Source organism: Electrophorus electricus, chromosome 23 (genome assembly GCF_041902795.1).
Source record: "Electrophorus electricus isolate QZ-2024a chromosome 23, ASM4190279v1, whole genome shotgun sequence".
Lineage (NCBI taxonomy): Eukaryota > Metazoa > Chordata > Actinopteri > Gymnotiformes > Gymnotidae > Electrophorus > Electrophorus electricus.
The window spans coordinates 5,766,521-5,788,658 of record NC_137519.1 but is presented as its reverse complement, the minus strand read 5'-3'; the positions used below and the strand labels follow the sequence as shown (position 1 = coordinate 5,788,658).

The following is a 22,138-nucleotide window of genomic DNA, read 5'->3' as shown; positions in this document are numbered from 1 at the left end:
GTCAGTCATTCCGTGGCCCCGCCTCCAGGGGTTGGGCAGGGCCGTGATTGTGTTCAATGTTGCTGACTTCATAGCATCCTTTTAGGCTGCTCAGGTCAAATCTATGTAGTTACCAGCGTTGCCTCAGGCCAGTAGGACAGCCGAGTACACAGCGGTAAGTGTAACTCAGCTACGCGGGTGCAGTGTGTGTTTTTATAACATGCCACGTCATTTTTATGCATCGGTTTTATCGAAGGAAATGAAAAGAATCATCTCTGGCAAGAGGATTCGCGTGTTTCTTTACAAGTTAAAACCACGTTTAAATGGTAGTTTTACAAATTTAACATGTAACCGGCCAGCTATTCAGAATAGAATGGCGTGAGCGTATTAATCAGCACCCATAGCTATATATATATAGAGATAGCTACCATCAGTCATACTGTTGCAGGACCCTTGGCATATGAATAATTTATAAATTGACTGGTTTCTCTGAGCTAACGACGGCTAGCTCGCTGCATGCTTACTTTAGACCGTAATCAAACACTGTAGTTGCAATCCAACTATCGCGATGCCGATATGTCTAGACCGGCCGTAGGCTGCGCAAAATCAGTGCTGGCTGCTGAACGCGAACGTGTGTGAAGATACTGAGGACCTGGTCAGAAACACGCCTGTCTGCGATTTGTCACAGAGCAGTTTGGATTTGGGCAGTACTGTAAACGTTGCAGTATAGTAGCACAAATTTAAAGGGTGGTTGGCCTACGAGAGGGACATCTTTCGTGTATTTTCCGCAGTTAGCTTTACGCTATCGCGATTATGCACCTACATGTTGAGATTTGATGGGCCTCGAATTTATTTACAAACTGCGTTTTGACCAAAATATTTATAGTTGATGGATCTTCCTGGCTTAATTAAAACGCCCACGGAGCACGCCTCAGAATCATCTGAGAATATACCACAAAATAAATGATTTCATTTTTATTATTTTTGCATATTGCCTTATTGGTGTAAGACAGTCATTGCGATTATGATTAACGATTCCATGTGCGGCAGCACAGAAAGTATGACACAAAAGGGCCACACACAGCTACCATGCCATTTTTTAAATATATGTTACCATTAGGAACATGAAATGATGGTGTCTAGCTGCTTTATTAATTATGTTTTTTATTTATATTTAAATTGTTTTTCTCAGACGTGGTGGTCTTTCGATTTGTGATTTTTTTTTTTAAAGCCAGATCCTGCATCACGGAAATGCAAGTATTTTTACACACACATCGGTCGTGCAGGCTGTGGTCTAAAGCTTCCTGTTAGCAAAAGCAGTTGCATGTCCTGTATGGCCTTGTTATGATTTTCATGAACTGCTAGCAGAGATGTGGACAGACCTGCAGACATAAATAAGGCCTAAATCTAGCCTAATGCATGATATTAGATTATGTTTTTAAGCAAATATGCTTTGAAGTTATCTGTATATAGTTATTCCAGAGATACCTTGTCATAAAAACCTACACAGCCTGAGGAATGCCATCTTCATGTTCAGTAAGTAGGACTGTATTGGTGATGGATATTTTGAGCAAGAAGATAAATTGGTACAATGGCACCTGTATAAATATTTAAATGATTACTTATTTAAAGTAAGGAGTACTTAAAAGCAGGAGTTCCTTCCAGCTTTATGATGCATAGTAATTTCTTATACCCCCCCCCCCCACTTAAGATCACAGGTATTATTTTAATTAAAATCTTGTCTAATGTTTCACTAATGTATACAATATCATGATGTTATTGTGTCGTGTAGTCAAACATGTTTTGCGATATGTAATGTATGTTGTTCTTGCTGGTGCACAGTCCTGTGTCCCCATTGCTCAGGGCTTGCTGTGCTCTGTGTCTGTCTCTGGTGTCTCTGGTTTCTCTGGTTTCTCTTTCATATTCTTGCATGTTCCACTCAGCCCTCACTTGCCTGAGTGCAACTTCTTATACCTCTAATGACTCATGGCGTGGTGTCAGAGGCCGTGAGGGAAGCTTTTCTCTCTCCACTGGCAGAGTCCCACTCCAGTAGCTTGGCAACACTTTCTGTGGAGGAATGTGTTTTGTAAAAAAAGAAACACTAAAAGTTTAAAGCTGTATAATGAGCTAAGAATATTGCCAATCTATACACACACACACACACACACACACACACACACACATACAAAAGGTTCACAAAGTGCTTTTTTCTCACACGCTCACTGCACTTCTCTCTGCACTGTCTCTGTGTTTGTCTGTCTGTTTGTGTGCATGGGTTTCTTTAAAACACACACACACATGCAGCATGTACCCATTCGGCGGTATGTCGGCGCGTATCCAGCGGGAGCGTCTGCGGGCTGAGGGTGTGGGCACCAATGAGCGGGCCGTGCTCTTCCTGCGGCAGGACTACGAGGCACTGAGGCGGGAGTGCTTGGAGAGCAGCACCCTGTTCAGTGACCCCTACTTCCCCGCCCAGGCCCCCTCGTTGGGCTTTAAGGAGCTGGCACCCAGTTCCTCCAAGACGCGTGGCGTTGTGTGGAAGAGGCCCACGGTGAGTGCCAAACACACCACCACTTCCTGCCCATGCGCTGTTCACACGCTGTTTGATGCGGTTTTGTTGATTCCATTCCAATTATTTCAGTTCTGTTTACATTCTCTCAGGCTTGGGCATTCCTAGAAACTCCAAGGCCTTTATGGTATAGCTGTATGGGCACGCCCACCTCAGACAGTAGACACAGGTGTATTTAGGGTGTGACCTGGACCCAACTACACACAGGTGCTGCACACAGGCAGGAAATATGTGCCTGGTGTGTGTGCTTTTAACATATGTTTGTCTTTCACGGACACTGACGTCCAAGGTGCACTGAAAGGGCCAATAATACTTTTAGCTTTGCAGGAATTCTGAGTTTTGTCAGTTCAGCTCAATAGTAGATGAAGTAGCAGAAATAAAGTCACAGTGCGGACACGGCAGCAGCACCAATCACAGTGTGGACATGGCAGCAGAACCAGTCACAGTGCAGAAATTAGCCGTGACCAGAAGAAATGGGACAATTGTGATAAGAATATCAGTTCAGATATTGATTTATTTGCTAGTGTGTGTATATGACTCTATATTATTCTGAGGACAATTCTGTGTAATTATGCAATTACACAGTCTAAAGCTAAAACTGGTTGTTCTTTGTCCAAGTGGGATTGTCCCTCATCATGACTATGTATAATAACCAGGCCTGAAACTCTGTCCTGACTTAATAGTTTCTCAGCTTGGCAAGTGGGGTTTTCTGCCTAAATGCCGCCTACTACTTAACGTTTCCAACGTTTAGGGTGTGTGCAAGAACCAAAAGGGCAGGAATTTCCCGTCGAAAGACGGCTTAAAGTATCTATCTTATAGTGAAGTTATGAGTGGCAGAATACACATTTTAGAAGGTTTAAGAATAGAGTTAGCATGTAGACACTTTTCACTAAATATATAAACCAGATTTAAGTAACTTTCTGTGTAAGTAAGTGACTTTCTGTAGGAATATACTGTATGTGTTGGAGGGGAGGGGGCGTGTGTGTATGTGGCCATTTTTAGCAGTTTCCTAAGACCCAGACCGCATCGACAGCATAATCCAGACCTGAAACACAGCTCAGGTCAGGTGCAATGGCACGATGGCCGAACAGCTGAATTAGTTGCTGGGTTACTACAAGAACCTGCACAGGGGTTTAGAGGGCACTAAAACCCTTGATTCTGCTCATTAGTTCATGAGGAAGTATGAAACACTGGGAACTGCAGGTGTGTTGTGGGACTGGACTGGAATAACTGGTCCTGTGGTGTGCCATTGTTTGTTGTGGCAGTATTGCCATCCATTTGTAATATCTGTGCTGTTTGTAGGAGCTGACGGCGAGTCCTCAATTCATAGTGGGCGGAGCCACCCGGACAGACATCTGCCAGGGAGCCCTCGGTGAGTGTTTACTGACCTGCTAGGCATTGTGGAACGTGGGTAAAATTAAGGGTAACTGAATTAGCCACTGATATCCCTGATATGCCCACTGAATTAGCCTGATGTCCTCACTGATATTCCCACTGTTAAATTATTGCCAGCAGTAATGATTAACGCTGTGATGTTCAGTTAAGGATTCCTGCCCTCGAAAGCATGTTTTTAAAAAGCAGACTCACTCACTGGCCGTCTGTCGCAGATGTGAGCTAGCTACTGTACAGTGCATATCCTGAAATACTGTACTGTAACTACTCCCCACCTCCCCAAAAATCTTCCTCGTGCCATTTTATAATATAATGTTTAAGGCACAATAGGTAATAGCTAGCCTAGCATTTACAGAGGAGTTCTAATTTTACATTTACCTGACACTTTTATCCAAAGCAACTTACAATTATGAATAAGTACAACTTGAGCAATTTAGGGTTAAGGGTCTTGCTCACTGGCCTAACAGGGGTGGGGCTTGAACCAGCAACCTTCCAATTACAAGTCAAGTACCTTAACCACTGAGCCTACAGTGCACACGTTCGTTTCACACAGCCTCTCATAGCCTGCAGCCACACCTGGAAACCTGCCCGGGTCCTGCGCTGTTCGGCTGGCGGGCGTGCATGGTGATGCTGAAGGGTGTTGTGGAATTCATGTCTGGACTTGGTTTCTCAACAGCATTCTTACACTGCACAAGTCCCGCCATGCATTTTGCTTTGCAAGCACGTGTGGGCTGTTTCGTCAGACTCCCTTGAGTAGTGCTTGTAGCGACGGCACAAAACGTGGGATGCAAGCAGGTCAGGTGGCACATGGGGGAGTGCTAGTCAGCCTGGATGCAGTTACGACCTTCCAGCTGGGATAAATCTCTCCAGTGAGGCACAGTTAACAGACAGACTCCTGGGCAAGAATCCACAGACGTGGATTTTCAAGCTGTGACTCGTGTGTTTGCTCCCAGTTATAAACAATAGCCTGGTCCTGTTCAGTGAGGATGAGGACAGGAATGGAACTATGTGGACATGTTCCAGTGAAAGGATCATGACTGTAAACATAGTAGCAGATAACCATGAACCTGGAACTCCCTGTCAAGTCTTTTCTCCTTTATCTGGCAGAATATAAATTCATATCTCCAAAATATAAATTCATTACCCATTACCTGTCAGTCAGGTTAGTTGTTTGTTAGGCTACATCTTGGTCATGAAAGGCAGTGTTTGACTGAGCATTGGAGACCACGTTGTGTGTGTGTGTGTGTGTGTGGTCAACATTGCATGGTGAGACAAAATGTGATGGATTGTAATGGACCTGCAAGCAACAGGATCAGTCATTCAAGGAGGAGGGGCTGGGAGAAGAGTTTAAGAGTATAAAAGAAAATAAGAAATGTAACGTAAGTGGCCAAGCCCTTTGTGTGTGTGTGTGTGTGTGTGGATGGATGTGTGTGGGTGTTTCCTGGGGGCGGGGTGTGTAAAACTCGCTGCCTATGCAATGAGTCACAGGAGAAGTAGTTTAAGAGGTGGCAGTTCTGGAGCATTTGGCTGTGTGTCATCATTCGCTCTGTGTGTGTGTGTGCATATATGTGTGTGTGTTTAAATGTCTCAGGCAATATGTTAAAAGTTAAAACAGGGTGGAGGAAGATCAGTGTAATGTAAATATGTACAAATAGAAACAAGGAATGACCCTGCCTTTTGAAGAAGAGCTTCCTGAGATGGTAGACAAATGCCTGTTTAACAGAGCAGTGTGAGGGGAAACAACATGGAGACACACAGAAACCAGACTCATTTCTGCCCTGTGGTGCATTCTTAGTCCACCCATCTATTAACCCATTCCTCTCTCTCTCTCTCTCTCTCTCTCTCTCTCTCTCTCTCTCTCTCTCTCTGCGTGTGTGCGTGCACGCAGCGTTTGCATTTTGAGGGGGGAAAAAAAGAAATGAAATTGGGTTGGGAACTGAAATGTTAAGTAACACATTGAACATTGGCTGAGCACTATAACACTACAGATGATCACAAATTAGTCCTTGATGTGAGGAGCTTTCAGTGTTTTAGTATTTATTAGTTATTAGTTTTTTTGTATTTCTTGTCTTTAAGGATTGGTTGTTATTACTTAAGTGTAATGTTGATGTTGCAAGGATATGAGTAATTACATACACATACAACATGTCTAGCTCTGGGCAGTTTTTGAAGTATTACCTATATAATGATACAGAAATATGTAGACAGTAATAATATATACAGCCTTTATGTGAGAGGTAGAAGGTGTATGATGTAACACCTGCGTGCTAGTAATAGTTTACTGCTGTCACCGGTGTGTCACTATGAGGCTTTCAGTGGAGTTGCAGGCTGAGGGACCACACTTTAACTACTCCTCGGGAGGAAAGCAGATAACACAAGCCCTCAGGCAGTCTGCATATTCAAAGTGTACATATCTGGGAATCTGTGTGAATGTTTGTTTGTTTCGGCCCTTGGATCTAAAAGGGCCTTTCGGTGCATCCAGACATGGAGATAACAGATACAGACACGCTTAGGATATACAGCTTAGAACGTGTCCGACACACTTGCTGTTTCCAGTTGTGATATGTTCCAGCTGTATTAGTTTTGTTACATCTGAAATTTTGAGTGTTTTTGTGTTGATTGAGAAATAGTTGTAAACTGAAATAATTTAATTTGTTGGACTTTAGCTTTGATTACGGTGCATATTCACCATGGAATTTTTTCAACAGCCTTATACAATGACTTTCAGTGGGATTAAGGTCAGGACACCATGTGAAAATGATTCCTCATGATCCCTGAATCACTCTTTAACAATTTGAGCCTGATGAATCTTGGCTTTGTTGTCCTGGAATATGCCTGCGCCATAAGGGATGGCAAGATCCCTTGAAAGCATAACCTGGTCATTCAGTTCATTCAGGTCCTCTGCTGACTTTATTTCATTGCTATTAAAAACTGTAGTACTAGGTACAGAACTTTTATTTAGGACCATTGACAAACTCCTCAAACCTCCTTTGCTACACATCCGTAGTACTACTGAGCAGTGTTAAGCTTTCTTGCAGCTCTTTGATGATAAAATTAGTAATGCCTATCAACAATTTCCCTCTGCTCCTCAACCATTCTTCTCTTCTGAATCCTCTCCTGATGAAGTCTAGCTCTTCATCATGTCAGCCAGATCCTGCCCCTACGTCTCTTCTCATGGCCTGTGTTCATGCCTTCTCTACTCCAATTGCTCAATTGATAAACAAAATTGTCTTCCTGTTTTGTTCCTTATTGCCCTCAGCTATTACACCTATTCTGAAGAAGGCTTGTCTTGACCCCACTTCTCTATAGCTATAGGCCCCTATCCAACATACCTTTCATAGATGAAGTTGTGGGAAAAGTGTTAGCCATGGTGTTTAGACTCCATGAGCCTTTTCAGTCTGGGTTTCACACACATCACAGGACTGAAACTGCACAAATGGGAGTAAATACCTTTTGCTGTCTGCTGATGCTGGACACCTAAATAGTTTACTCCTGCTTGACCTAAGTGTAGCCTAGGGGATTGGTTTAGGTCACCCCTTTCCAACAGAAAACATTCACTGCCCCCATCATTCAAGGCATGCCCCAAGGATCAGCTCATGGTCTCCTCTTTTTAATAATGATGCCCATTGGACAAATGATCTGTAACCATGGTGTTAACGTTCATTGTTATGTAAGATGACGTTCATTTATATCTACGTGCCAGTTCCACTGTCATTACCAATTATACTGCTACTACCACTCCCTGATACTCTAAATGAATGAGAATTTTCTCATACACAGATAAAATGAGATTATGGCCAGAGGCCCCAAGTCTTGAAATTGCATCCTTCTTGATTCTACAATCATGAGTACCATTACTCAACCCACACTAAATCTGCTTGCTTCCATCTCAATATTGCCTGTCTTTGCCCTTTACTGAACACTGATGATACTAAAACTCACCAGTACCCGTATTAACTGTTGTATTTGCCTTTTTATAGGACTTCCTGTTAAATATTTGAACAGCCTTCAGTACATTCAAAATCCTGCTGCTAGTGTATTGACACACACAAAAGGATCTGCTCATATTCCTCCTGGCCGTAAGTTACACTGGGTTGGCAGGACATTTAGTGCTTTTGCACTGAAACAAAAGAACAGTCTGACCAATTTTTTAAATCCCAATTAAAAAGGTATTAATTGGATATGAGAGAGGCACTATATAAACAAAATACGTACCGCTGTCAGCATATCAACTGTCTTTATATGCAGTATGTCAGTAGATTGTGATCTGTGTTTGGAGGCTTAGGGGAATGAATTTTGATGGCTAATTTTCCCTTGTGTTTGGGTGTGTCTTTGTGTTTCTGTGCATGTAATAGTGACCCATTTAATGACCGCAGACACTAATGCAGCTCTGGAGAGGTAATATGCAGGCAGATAGCTGTTTGTGCTGTGTTGCCATTGGCAGAGAACTGCTCACGGCTGGGATGATGCATTCTGCTTCCCCATTACTGCACTCACAGTGTAATCATTCATTTGTGCTGGGAAGAAAATGTCCAGTTAACATCCTGCCCTGGTTGAAACAAAGACTGATTCAGTATGGACATCCCTCTCTCCCACACCAGTCATCTACACAGGTCTAATTATGCCCCCTCCCACTCTCTCATTCTCTCCCTCTCTCCCTCTTTCTCTCTCTCCCTGCATCGCACCCTCCTACTCTCCTTTCAATGTTTTTTCTTTCTCTTACTGTTTCTTAACCTCTCTCCTTCCCACTTCTGATTCTCTGTGTGTGTATTTCTCTCTGTTTCACCGTCTCTCTGTCCTTTCATATCAAATCAAATGTGCTTTATTGGTATAGTAGTATGTAGTATGCAGCATGTGTAGATGTATTATTAATATACAATTGAGTAAGAGTTTTTATATAGGATAGAAAATGTTAAAATAGCAACAATAATTATAAAACAAATTAGTAGACCATCAGCATGAACCAAAATGGAATAAAGTGAAGTTATCAGTAACTAGGAAAAGGACATTCGATTACAAACAGTCTAAATAATTGTTATTGTATCTGTTAGTGTTTTCTCTGATCTTATGACAGTTTTGTATAAATTGTCCAGTTTTCTGTAGCTTCCTACTAAAATCTGTTTTCTGTTTTTTTTCTTTTCCTCTCTAATTCTCTCTGTGTCTCTCTCTCCTTCTGTCTCTCGCTCTCTGTCTCAGGGGACTGCTGGTTGCTGGCTGCTATAGCGTCTCTCACTCTGAATGAGAAGCTCTTACACAGGGTGGTGCCCCACGGTCAGAGCTTTACAGACGACTATGCTGGGATCTTCCACTTCCAGGTGCACACGCTGGAACACACGTTGTTCTGCATTACAGCACTACTGGAACACACCCTTAACTAAAAGTTCCGAATTTATCTGGAACTGCACATGTAACACCCTGCCATCCTGCAAACCTTAGAAGATCCCCATCTCACACCTGCCTGAGTCCTAATTGCCATGTCCTAAAGTGGCACATGGTGTGTGTTTAAATATATAGTGAACACATAGTACCCCTTTACGTGGTTACCACCATACCTAGTGTGTACTATGTGTACAGGCAACTATAACTAGTCTGTTGTAGGCAGGCAGAGTTCTTGTTCATAATCACTTAAAATGTCTTTATAATTTTACATTTACATTTACGGCATTTGGCAGATGCTCTTATCCAGAGTGACTTACAAATGTGCTTTGTCATTTACACATAGAATATATCCTAATCAGTAGAGTAGATTAGAGTTCAAGATACCATTGAACTAGACTGCTGTTGAAATACAGGAATCAGTGCTGATGCCTAGAAGTGCAAAAACATATAAACTCTATCTCAGGCAACAATCAGTGCAATAAACAATAAGTACCAGAGCTTCAGTTAATCAACAAAGGAGCAGCCAACATCAGTTCAATAATAATGATCATTGTGGTGAGTAAACACAAATTACCTGATTTATTTCTTTATTTAAATAAGGCACCCGTCTTAAATGACTGTGGCATTGTCTGGTGTTGCTTTTTGTTGCTGTGTCACTGATATTTTTTGGCATGTGCACACGAGCTGTTCTGATGATGCTACACCACTCCACCCCCCCACGTGCTGAGTGTGTGGAGACTCCACCCCCCCCCCATGCTGAGCATGTGGAGACTCCACCCCCCCCCCCCACATGCTGAGCGTGTGGCGACTCCACCCCCCCACATGATGAGCGTGTGGAGACTCCACCCCCCCCCATAATGAGCGTGTGGAGACTCCACCCCCCCACCCCCCACATGCTGAGTGTGAGGAGATTCCACCGCCCCCCCTACATCCTATGCATGTGAATACTCCACCCCCCACATGTGGATCCTACTTTGTGTGCTGCTTGTACAGTTCTGGCAGTTTGGCGAATGGGTGGACGTCGTCGTGGATGATCGGCTGCCGGTGAAAGATGGAGAGCTGTTGTTTGTTCACTCGGCTGAGGGGAGTGAGTTCTGGAGTGCCCTGCTAGAGAAGGCTTATGCTAAGTGAGTGAGTGGGGACATGTGAGGACATTTGGGGGGAAGACTCAGGCTATGGTGAGTATGTGAGTGGATATGTACCGCTGTATGTAATGTGGGTAGATATGTATGTGCCTGAGAAAGGGCTGCGTATCTGTGTGTGTGTGAGAATATATGTGACTACTTTCAGCCACCCACCCTTGATCTTGTTTCTGTCCTTGATATCTCCAAATGAGGACTTAAATATGTGCAAGAATGAGGGCCATTTATTTCCAATATATCTCTCATCTCATGGTTTTCGTGTACATTAAAGCCCTATAAATTGTGTGTGTGTGTGTGTGTTTCAAGACTGAATGGCTCATACGAGGCCCTCTCTGGAGGCTCCACCACCGAAGGCTTTGAGGACTTCACGGGCGGAGTGGCTGAGATGTACGAGCTGCGTCAGGCTCCACGGGACCTGCCCCGCATCATCACCAAAGCCCTGGAGAGAGGCTCACTGCTGGGCTGCTCCATTGACGTGAGTCCACCCAGCACCCCTGCCTGGCCCGGAGGACACACACAAGGCCGTTAACGTGACACCAGCCCCTGCTAGTTCACTGTGTTCCCTTTCAGCTCTCTCCTGAAGGAGAGGGTTGTGGTGTCCCCGGCACCTGGTCAGCGCGGTCTTTATTGGGGCTCTCATCCAAGGCCTGCAGCCCCATCAGGACACCACAGTGCAGGGGTGATGTTGTGGTTCTGGAGCAATACAATCAGCTGGTGGTGGGACAATCCTCAGCCTGTCGGAGTTTTGACGCCCCTGTTGTTTTTTGTGGGACCCATATCTCCTAACATGTTTCCTATATATAATGCACCACATACTGTGTGAGCTGCAGGCATCGAACTGTTTTGTAAGGAAGACATCCTGAAGTGTATGTTGGTGTGTGTGTGACAGATAACTAGTGCCTTTGACATGGAAGCAGTGACGTTTAAGAAGCTGGTGAAAGGTCACGCCTACTCCGTCACAGGTCTCAGGGAGGTCAGTCAGAAGCCTTCTGTCTACTTCCGTCTAACCTTTTATCTGCTCATGTGATCTACAACCATTAAATGACCCAGCTGTAATTTTGTCCATGGGCTTTGGAAAACTGCCCCAAACTCACCGACAAGCTGCTGAGCAAAACTCAGTTTTAAACATTTTATGTTCAGTCTTTTAAAGCATATTTCTGTGGGGTTTTTTGTTGTTTGTTTGTTTGTTTGTTTTATGTTTGCGCATGTCTGTTGGCGAATGTATTTACAGGTTGATTTCCGTGGCAACAGAGAAAGGCTCATTCGTATCAGGAACCCCTGGGGCCAGGTGGAATGGACAGGAGCGTGGAGTGACAAGTGAGTCATCCAGTTAGAATGCATTTAAAGACAAGCCAGCTAGTTCTGTAGGAAATTCATGCTGATGTTTCACTGAACCAAAACATAATATTGCCAGACAATACCTGGTCCTGAAAGTTGAATTATCCTGAAATGATCTTCAGGAAATTCATACGTAAGCGCTTTAGCTCTGTGGGGGTTTGTCTGTGAAACATGACGGCTTGCTCCGCTGACATTGCTGTGTTTCTTCTCCAGTTCGTCTGAGTGGAACCACATTGATCCTGCTGAACGAGAGGAGATGAACAGCAAAATGGAGGACGGAGAGTTCTGGTGAGACCTCACAAGGAGTCAGCATGGGTCTTAGTCTCCGCCCACTGGCTTCAGACCTCTTGATCCGTGTTCACTTACACACTTACCCAGAAGTAGGAAACTAAAATTAAACTATTTTGTCTTGTGCGTCCTCCCTCTATTTCTCTTTCCACCTCTCTCTCTATATCTATCTCTCTCTCTCTCTCTGTCCCTCCATCTCTCTCTCTGCTATCCCAGGATGCCATTTCGGGAGTTCCAGCGTCAGTTCTCCAGGATGGAGATCTGTAACCTGAGTCCTGACGCCCTGAACGATGATAATCTGAGCAACTGGAACACCATCAAGTATGAGGGCAGCTGGAGAAGAGGGAGCACTGCTGGAGGCTGCAGGAACCATCCCAGTGAGGGACACACACACACACACACACACACACACACACACACATTAATACAATCACGCTAATGTTATTCATGCATTCATATACTATTAAAAACACTGTGATATCTTTATTTACCAAGGTTGTTCATTCAGTCATGCTTTTGTCCATGTGCAATACATGCTTTAATTAGGAGATACTTGGCATGGGGCTTTATAAAATTATCCAGTGTGTGATGTTTGAGTTGTGTGTGATGTTTGGGCGTCTCTCCACTCAGACACGTTCTGGATCAACCCACAGTACAAGATCACACTGCTGGAAGAGGATGATGATCCTGATGATGAAGAAGTGGCCTGCAGCTTCCTGGTGGCGCTGATGCAGAAGGACCGGCGTCGTTACCGCAAACAGGGCCAGGACATGCACACCATTGGCTTCGCCATCTATGAGGTCAGGGGTTAGGGGGGTCACAGAGTAGCAGCCAGGGATTGAAATGTTGGGGTTTGTCTGAGTAATGTGAAAAAGTGATGCAGTTTTGGCTGTCTGCTCATCTCATTTCAGTCTGAGGGAGACAGAGAGCTGAAGGTCTTCACCAAATCACTTCTAGGCAGTGATCACTTTGGAAGTTTTCTGAATGCCATTAATGTTCCTGCCACCTCACGCCTCTTTATTTGTCTCTCTTTTTTTTCCAGGTCCCAGACGAGGTAAGGCCCTTTTTATGTTTGGCTGGATTTGGTTATCATTTGATTGGAATACATACACACACTCTCTCTCAATAAATATGGTCTCTGTCAGAACTTTTACTCAACTCTATAGTTGTGAGAGTGTACAGACACAATACAACAGTACAATGTTTAAAGGAAGCACAGATAACTGGGCTAAGCAAAGGTTTGCAGGTCCCAGATTTGTCAGTGTGTAGCAACAGTCGATTAGAAAAATGTCCAACATTCATAGACAAAGATTCACAGTAAACATATAAATAAAGCAAAAAACGCACAAAAAGCACCAGACTGAACACCCTTGTACTATGCTGGTTAGTTCTGGGGTAGCAAGTCTCTTTAATGGTAGCACATTGTGAATGTATTGGGCAGTGTTTCTCAGCCTCTGGGATCCACCAGCCAGGGTACATCAGTAAACCTGTGGAAAATATCCAGTGTTGATAATGGCTGGGTTCAGGTCAGGCAGGAGCTGGGAAAGAGCGAAAAAGTGCACCATGTAGAGAAGGTCGGGAGGACTGGGTTGAAAAAAACGGGCTCGTGAGCACCCCCTGGTGACGGCCCACGGCTGTGCTCTGTGGCCTAGCTTCGCGGCAGCCCGAGTGTGCACCTGAAGAAGGACTTCTTCCTGCGCCATGGATCTTGTGCACGCTCCCAGACCTTCATCAACCTGCGAGAGGTGAGCGCCCGCTTCCGGCTGCCTCCAGGGGAGTACCTCGTCGTGCCCTCCACCTTCGAGCCTGCGAAAGAGGCCGACTTCGTCCTCCGGGTCTTCACCGAGAAGCAGTCTGAGACACTGTGAGGAACTTTGGTTGACGGACTGATTTATCTGTCTACCTTTTTACTTATATATTCATCAGTCATGCAAATTCATTTGTGCCAATATGAGCTTTGTATTAACCTTTGTGTCTTTAAGCATCAGTGGAGTTTTCCTGTTATTTACAGTGGTGGTCTTAAATTTTAAGTGAACAGCAGATAGTTTTAATGCTCTCCCCTTTCTCTTATATTTCAGAGAGATGGACAATGATGTATCGTTCACCCCTGATGAAGAGGTAAGGACACACATGGCAAAGTGCATTATTAGAACTACTTTTTGCACATTTGGGATTTTGGTTCATTTTTGGCATGTTCAGACTGCCGTAGATATAGTGACTTTTTAACTCATCATGTAGTACTTTTGATGCCAGTTTTTTCCTGTGTTTTCACCTGTTGTGCCCCAACAGCCTGGTATTATCTTTGACCCACCATACTGATTCATTCCTGGGTAAAAAAAAAAAATGCAACATCAACATTTTAACTCTAAAACATGATAGTTCCTTTAATTCCTTTCCAAATAATAATTTCTGAATAATAACACATACAGGTGTGTTAAAAATTCAGTTGTCGGGAAGTTTGTGAACACTTTGTGAAATGATCTGGATTTATGCATGAATGGCAAGTAAAATGGGACTTGATCCTCATCTAAGCAACAATAATAAAGTTGTGTGACATAAAAAATAGATATTTTGCCTGAGCATATCTTTATTGTATTCTAACATATTGGGTGTGGCTTTACTCCACTGACACAGGAGGAGGTAATGGAGCAGGATATAGACGAGTCCTTCAGAGCCATGTTTGCTAAGCTTTCTGGAGAGGTACTCATGTTTGTGATGTGTGTTATCTGTGTGGCTTGGGCGTGTGGTCTTGCCATAGTTAACAGGCCCACACTCTCTCCTGCTCTGTAGGATATGGAGGTGTCCGCTCATGAGTTGAGGACCATCCTGAACAGAGTAATGGCCAAACGTAAGCCTCACCCTGCGTGCTGTTTAGGGAGTTCATTTCAGCCTGGTGGTAATAGTAGTGCTGTGTGTGTGTGTGTGTGTGTGTGTGTGTGTGTGTGTGTGTGTGTGAGTGAGAGAGAAAGAGACTTAACTCTGTTCTCCTGCATTTTTCAGACAAGGATCTAAAGACAGACGGATTCAGTTTGGAGGCCTGCAGGTGTATGGTGTGCCTCCTGGATGTATCCCACTATAATTTTTAACTTTTCAAAAGCACAGATGTCTATTAGAGTATGTGACAGTGTTATACATATGACTAAATAGCCTTTGACTGAGGTGACTCTCAGAAAGACGGCAGCGCTCGCCTGGGTATTGTGGAGTTCCAGACTCTATGGAACAAGATCAAGAAGTGGCTGGTGAGGGACTGGTTCTTCACTGTGTAGCCCAAAGTTCATCTCTCCTGGTCCTGAAGGTCCACTCCAGGGTTTCCCTTTCTGCACTGTATCTGCTTCAGACTATTATGAACCTGATAATTGGCTGGGAGTCTGAATCAGAGGAAGCAGGGTTCCCTCAGGACAGGAAAGTATAGCTCAATATCAGTGGTTCCCAAACTTTTTTTGCAGTCTCCCATTTTGGAGATAAGAATATTTTCAAGCCCACTGCCTCAGACACACATATACACATCTTTTGCTTCATTTGCCTTGCTGAGCCCTCTCTGCAATGGGTCCATGTCCCCCTTAGGGGGCGTGTCCCCCCCACTTTGGGAACCACTACTCTAGATGAATGATCTTAGCAAATCCCAGCCCTGCTGCCTGACTTTCCCAACCACCTTTTGACCTCTCTGCACCATCTCCACAGGGAATATTCCGGCAGTTTGACCTGGACAAGTCGGGGAGCATGAGCTCGTACGAGATGCGGCTGGCCTTAGAATCAGCCGGTAAGGACCGAGTCTCACTGCTTTAGTGTGTGTGTGTGTGTGTGTATATATTGAGGTAGATTTGCATCAATATAATCATTACATCATCAATATGCTCTCTTTGAACCATGTTGCTATGTTACTGGTTACATGCACATCTCTTCCTTCTTCTCCAGGTTTTAAGCTCAGTAACAAGCTGAACCAGGTGCTAGTGGCGCGATACGCAGACAAAGAGATGATTGATTTCGATAACTTTATCTGTTGCCTGGTGAAGCTGGAGACCATGTTTAGTATGTACCTACTCATATTACTACACCATGAGGTCACCCAGCTCTGGCCCTGAAGATCTAACACTGTTCTAATATCCAGAAGCCACTTATAAAGTATAGTCAGTGATTTGGGTGGAAGTGAAGGTGGCTAGCTTGAAACACAACAGACAATCAAATAAGCCCCTCCCTTAAGTGCTCCTACTAAATCTGTATAAGTGCAACATGACTGACAGGTAAGTAGAGGTACCATCCATAACTATTCTGTCTCCATCTACTGGCCGTGTGACTTTGCTGTAAAGGATGCCAATTACTGGTCGAGGCCATCAGAACTGGACTCTGCTGAGATGGACAATGGAGGTCCACATAGCACATATTTGATCATTTTCTTATCTTATTATATTCTGAGGAAACCTTATCTAAATATTACAAAATGTTTAAACTCACTACCTTTCTTTAATGTCTTTGAACTGCTTAGATCAGTTCTGTCAGTGTTTTAACTAAACTAGGCGTTCCACACCTTTCACACTGTAGTCTGCTGTTGTACTTCATGTAATCTCACGTGTGTATTAAATATATCTTGTCTAACAGGAACCTACCAGGAGTTGGATAAAGATGGAACTGGGGTTGCTGAGATTAACCTGTCTGAGGTGATTTCTTTGACTTAATGCCTTTCTCACTAATGTAGGCTTATTGGTGTGCAGGGATTCCCTGACCAAGTCATTATTTCCTGAAAATACTTAGAACACGTGGCGCATAGATCACAGACTCTGCATAAAGTCTGCCACATTCAGGAGAGCACCTGAAGGTTCTGACCTGCCCCTCAGGGTCAGACAATAATAAAACGAGTATTCCCATACTACACTTAAGTACCATTTATGAACATTCGTACAGTTTTGGTGAACTTTTAAATAAAGTTAAAAGATTAACTACTTAAAAATTAAGATGGATCCTTTTTCACATTTCACACAATTGAACTGAGGGAGAATAAAATAAGTCGCAGAGGTTTGTACAGAAAAACCGATATAAGCTTCCTTCCTCCTTCATTTGCCCATTCAACCTTCTGTGTCACACAGTGGCTGTACCTGACCATGTGCGGTTGAGTGCTGGTACAGGAACGCTGCCGCCCTGCCCCTGATGAGCAAGCTGCTAACCACTGCAGGTGCTGGCACAGGTGTGCCCCGATGCCCCATTCAAAGCTTTAATTTGCCTCATCCAACACAAAGATGTCTGGACGACCCATGCAGACTGCCTTATCCACATCAGTAACAAATGCTATCACCTTTAGACACCTTGGTATCTTAGCTTAGTATGTCTGGCTTCAACTTGAAGACATATCCTAACTATGCAAGAGAGTAGCAACTCAAATAGTCAGTGAGTTTGACCTTCAGCTAAATATCTCTTCCATATATGCCTGTATGTATATTCCTGCATGATATTAAGAGCAAATTAATCCAGCACTGTGCCTAAGAGCATGTCCCTAACCTCATTTTGTAGAGATGTTCTCGTATCTTAATAGCTGCGTTTAAAAGTTTTTTCCCCCATGTGGATTGTTTTGGATCTAATGAGTGTATTCACTGTCCACTGGGAAGCTTACCACAACTTATCCTCCTATAAAAACACAGAAAGGCATGTTTTGGGTCTTGTTATAGATCAGTCAGGGATTGCCTTACAAAGAATAAAGTTTATAGAACTGAAATTACTTTTCTTGAAGATACAACGAGGTATCCAGTAAGAATCTAATTTCCATGCATAAACACACATTTCATCACGGTGTATCTAAGGTCATGGCAAAGAAAACAAAAACAAACCTAATCTGATTAGCATTCTCAGACACCAACAGTGCAAGTTATAATTTTCGAAGGTTTTATTCCTTTTGGTCGTTCACTTGTGGTGCGGCTGAACATTAATAAAGCGACAATTATAAAGACTTATCTTGCGTCGTATATTTATAAATGCTACAAAGCAGTCGAAGTCGTTCCCTTGTGTGCGGTGGATGGCATTAAACATCCTAGACACGGACAGCGACGCTGTTGACAGCAGTTAAGATAACGCACATGCTGTGAACATCCGAAACGTCAATGATGGACGTGGCGTGCATGTGTGAGGTCTGTTCTGAGCGCGGCCGTGCAGCCCTACTCCCGCGCGTGTGCGTTCGCCAGCCCGAGGAGAACAGCGTCCGCTTCCAGCAACGTAGTGTCGGTGCTCCCGCCCAGAAAGCGCGAGGTCAGCTCCAGATCCCGCAGCCGCAGCCGCACGCGGGTACCCCGCTGGTACATCTCGCCGTCCTGCGCGGGCCGTTTGCACACACAATGGAACTTGCCACCGAAGTCGATGTACAGGTCGTCCCGGACGACGTGAAAGATCTTGCCCGTGACGATTTTGTCACTCGCCGGCCCCATCTGCACAAACGCGGAGCGCCGTAACAGCGACGCGAACGACTCGCCCACAGCGGAGCCCGACTCGCCCTCTGGGACCATCTGCTTCTGCTTCAGCTCGGAGTGGAGCTCGTACGCAGCAGCGAATCCACTTTTCGGCTTCTCGGTCGCCGGGGTTGCCTTGTCCGCAGTCGCTTCCCCTCCGTCAGCGCTGTGAAACGTCCCGCGGATGAAAGCTTTGGGCTTCGCGAGGAAAAACGTTCTCCGGCACGCGCTACTCACAACCTTGCACACGCGCGACATCTTGAAATGACGACAGCTCTGACCAGAGGGTTCTGGGAGCTAAAAAAGCAAAAACTATAACCAAACGTAAAATTAATTTATGGATTAACATATTTCGCATAAGTTATTAAATAGAACCATACGACCTTGACATTTTGTATTTTTAAAATGGGTACATTTGTAAAATTGGGAGTTTAAAACGTTCATACTCTTGAGTTTTCCGTAGTGACGTATATGTGTGTCGACAGTTCATTAGCCTCAACTGCGACGGTGCGGTAAAGTAAATAACATGGAAGTCTTCGTCATTTCTCATTCTTTACGATTTATTAATCTTTCTGTCGTAAATGGATCGACAGTAGGGGATCTAAAGGGATTGCTTGTCTCCAGTGAAGTAAGTAACTGTTAGATTCGTTGTTTGTGTGAATATGTAAACTGTGGCTAGTTAAGTTAGCTAGCAGGCTAAGCTCTGCTCTTACTTGTTGGTAGCTAACTAGTCAATAAAAAGTCACAATATGACTTAGAATCGCAGCCGATGTGAACATTTAACATATCGATTGATAATTTGTTTCCAATTAGGGAATCCCGTCTGAGGATTTCTACGTTAAACACAATGGCCAAATATCAAACAACGACAACAAACTCCAAGCTGGAGCAGTTTATCGCCTGGAACTTCGTCTGTGTGGAGGCAAAGGGGGTAAATTTAACTTGTTCTGATGGCGTGTAGTGGGTTGTAGGTACGTTTAGTTACCTACATAAATGGATATTCGCATTCTTTCTTTCTAACCACCTAACCTGTGTTTACATCTGTCAGGTTTCGGCTCTATGCTGAGAGCGCTTGGGGCGCAGATTGAGAAAACCACCAACCGCGAGGCATGTAGGGATTTGAGCGGACGGAGACTGCGCGACGTCAATCACGAAAAAGAGTAACTTTACATAGCAGTCCCGGTGTCTTTTTCTTATAAATGGATTCCTTCAGTCTTCTTTCGCCAGCTTCGCAGATGTAAATTATGGCTGAAGGCGAACGGTACGTCCGTATCTGGCCTGCGGATGGGAGTGACGGGTCTTGCGTTCATGTCCGCCTTCGTGTAGGATGGCCGAGTGGCTGAAGAAGCAAGCGGAGCGTGAAGCGGAGAAGGAGCAGCGGCGTTTGGAGCGCATTCAGAGGAAGCTGGCCGAGCCGAAGCACCACTTCACAGACGCGGACTACGAACAGCAGTGCCACGATCTCTCCGAGAGACTGGAGGATTCTGTGCTGAAAGGTGTGGTTGCTCAGTGCGCAGTTAGACTGTTGCCATCACCAGTAAGGAGCTTGGGTATCATTGCTTTGCAAAGCCTAAGTCAGGAATTGATAAATGGAGTCATACTGATGCTGTACTTTTTTGTAGGTAAAAAACAAAACAAAACAAAACTGTGGGTAAAAAAGCAGGTCTGTAGGAGATTTCAAAATTTAAAGAATCTCACATCTGCTAGTGGTTGTTCCCTCTAAAATCTTTTTATGAAAAAAAAATTCTGTCTTGTCCAGAAACCCAAATCTGATTATAAAGGCAAAGTTGAAACTACTTTGCTTTTGTTGTTTCTTTGTTCCAGGCATGCAGGCCTCATCCAGTGGCCTAGTGCAGGCAGTGGAAGGGCCAACTCGCAAACGCCCGGCTCAGAAACATGGCCATGCCTCAACAAAAAGGAATCGTTTCTGGTAAGCAGTCACTCTGATGAAGTGCAATGAGAAAGAAGTCATTATTGGACAGTCACTAGTAGATGATCAAAATTTGTTGGTTTGTTTCTTTTTTAATGAAATATGTGATCCAAACTCAGTATTCTTACTCAGACTCTTGTGCATAATTGTTCAAAGTATAATGGAATTATGTTACTGAATTGTCCAGGACTGGTCTTGAGGACCTGGCCAGCATAGACAGTTCGGATGGAGACAGTGATGGCTGTGAAGCTGAAACATCTTCCTCCAGCTCAACTTCCGTCTCTGGGGCTTCGGGCAGCTCTCCACCAGCTGCAGTACCAGTAGACTCCAGCAGGGGGAATGGTGATCCCAAGCCTGGGGCTCCCGACAGCTCTCCGCCAGCTGCAGTACCAGTAGACTCCAGCAGGGGGAGTGAGGATCCTGAGCCTGGGGCTTCCGACAGCTCTCCGCTAGCTGCAGTACCAGTAGACTCCAGCATGGGGAGTGAGGATCCTGAGCCTCAGGACCATCCCAACAACAGCAGTCACACCAGCAGCCCAGCCACCTGCTCCCCCTCCCACAGCCAGGAGCGAGTGGGAGAGGAGGAGGTGGGCACACGGGAGTGTACCCCAGAAGAGGAAAGCACACACAACAGCGGCGGTGGGCATGAATCCGACGAGGCTGTTGTCACGGACACCAAAGACATGGGGGAGAACGACATCTGCCCACCTGAAAGTGAAGACACACAGCCAGCTCAGCCAGTGGTGAGACACGTGCTCAGACATGCAGTGTGCCTGAGATTTATTTGCTGTGCATTATACCTGCTTTTGATAAATGTCTCTTCTTATGTTGTCTCTTAAACATTAATTGTGTGTGTGACTAAGTAACCACTATAAATAATGACTGCTTCTCTTCTCCCCCCCCCCCCCTATCTTTGTGTCTCCCTATCCATCTATCTCAGCAGGCAGAGGGCCCAGTGGACCTGCTGTCTGTGACAGGGGTGGAGGAGCTGGAGGCCCTGGGTCTGGAGCAGCTGAAGGCGGAACTGATGCGGCGGGGGCTGAAGTGCGGGGGGACACTGCAGCAGCGTGCCGCGCGCCTCTACTCTGTCAGAGGCCTGCAGCCAGATCAGATTGATCCCGCACTCCTAGCCAAACCCAGCAAGGGCAAGAAGAAATAGCCTGGACAGACGCATCATTTTGTTTCTAATATTTACTCTATAATTTACTCTGTTTTTTTAAATTACATTTACTTGGAGGTATTTCATTAAGATTTTGTCACTTTAAGATCGTCAGCCATGTGCTCGCTGGTTGAAAGTAGGATCTATGCTCCAAGATTCTGCTTAATCATCCTATTTTAAATAACCTCTTAATTTGTTAATAATGAATACATGGAGATGTGTTCTGTGTAGAGAGGGAAGAGATGAATGCACTGTGTAAGATTTCAGGCATATAAAATGGAGAAGTAATATGTCAAATACCTAACTATAAAAGTTTCAGTTAATTTTTTTTTCACCATTTACTGTAGTTGTGCATTTTGATTTAGTAAAGTACCATTTCACACTTCTAAGTCTTTTGTGTACTTTTATGTCTGATGTACATCAGGTGAGCTGGCTAATGGTCATGGTACGTAATTATAGATTAGAAATAGAACCTTGGCGTTGTTTCTAATTTTACGATGGGATCATCATTCCAGTCTCAGACGTATAAGAGCG

General features: G+C 44.4%; 3 protein-coding genes across 5 annotated transcripts; 2 read left to right on the top strand and 1 right to left on the bottom strand.

Annotated features, from left to right (window-relative positions):
- Nucleotides 1-19: 19 nt before the first annotated feature.
- On the top strand, nt 20-18,022 carry capn1b (calpain 1, (mu/I) large subunit b). 3 transcript variants are annotated; one of them, XM_081705957.1, is made up of 23 exons: nt 64-154; nt 1,215-1,232; nt 2,284-2,530; nt 3,851-3,920; nt 9,137-9,255; nt 10,313-10,446; nt 10,768-10,936; nt 11,351-11,434; nt 11,693-11,778; nt 12,013-12,087; nt 12,304-12,464; nt 12,718-12,887; nt 13,130-13,141; nt 13,740-13,951; nt 14,166-14,205; nt 14,722-14,787; nt 14,878-14,935; nt 15,088-15,152; nt 15,258-15,326; nt 15,769-15,847; nt 16,003-16,116; nt 16,684-16,742; nt 17,169-18,022. In XM_081705957.1, the coding sequence occupies exons 3-23, from the start codon at nt 2,285-2,287 to the stop codon at nt 17,193-17,195; spliced, it is 2,115 nt and encodes a 704-aa protein (XP_081562083.1). In that variant the 5' UTR covers nt 64-154; nt 1,215-1,232; nt 2,284; the 3' UTR covers nt 17,196-18,022. The 3 variants fall into 3 exon arrangements, with proteins under 3 accessions (XP_026872443.2, XP_081562083.1, XP_081562084.1); XM_027016642.3 differs by lacking the exon at nt 1,215-1,232 and having other exon boundaries at nt 20-154; XM_081705958.1 differs by lacking the exons at nt 64-154; nt 1,215-1,232 and adding an exon at nt 1,261-1,515.
- On the bottom strand, nt 17,942-18,889 carry mrps28 (mitochondrial ribosomal protein S28). The gene has a single exon (XM_027016645.3). The coding sequence runs from the start codon at nt 18,771-18,773 to the stop codon at nt 18,228-18,230; it is 546 nt and encodes a 181-aa protein (XP_026872446.2). The 5' UTR covers nt 18,774-18,889; the 3' UTR covers nt 17,942-18,227.
- sde2 (SDE2 telomere maintenance homolog (S. pombe)) lies at nt 18,823-21,989 on the top strand. The gene is made up of 7 exons (XM_027016644.3): nt 18,823-19,143; nt 19,329-19,446; nt 19,564-19,675; nt 19,842-20,011; nt 20,340-20,445; nt 20,633-21,188; nt 21,386-21,989. Exons 1-7 carry the CDS (start codon nt 19,042-19,044, stop codon nt 21,602-21,604), a joined length of 1,383 nt encoding a protein of 460 aa, XP_026872445.3. The 5' UTR covers nt 18,823-19,041; the 3' UTR covers nt 21,605-21,989.
- Nucleotides 21,990-22,138: the final 149 nt, after the last annotated feature.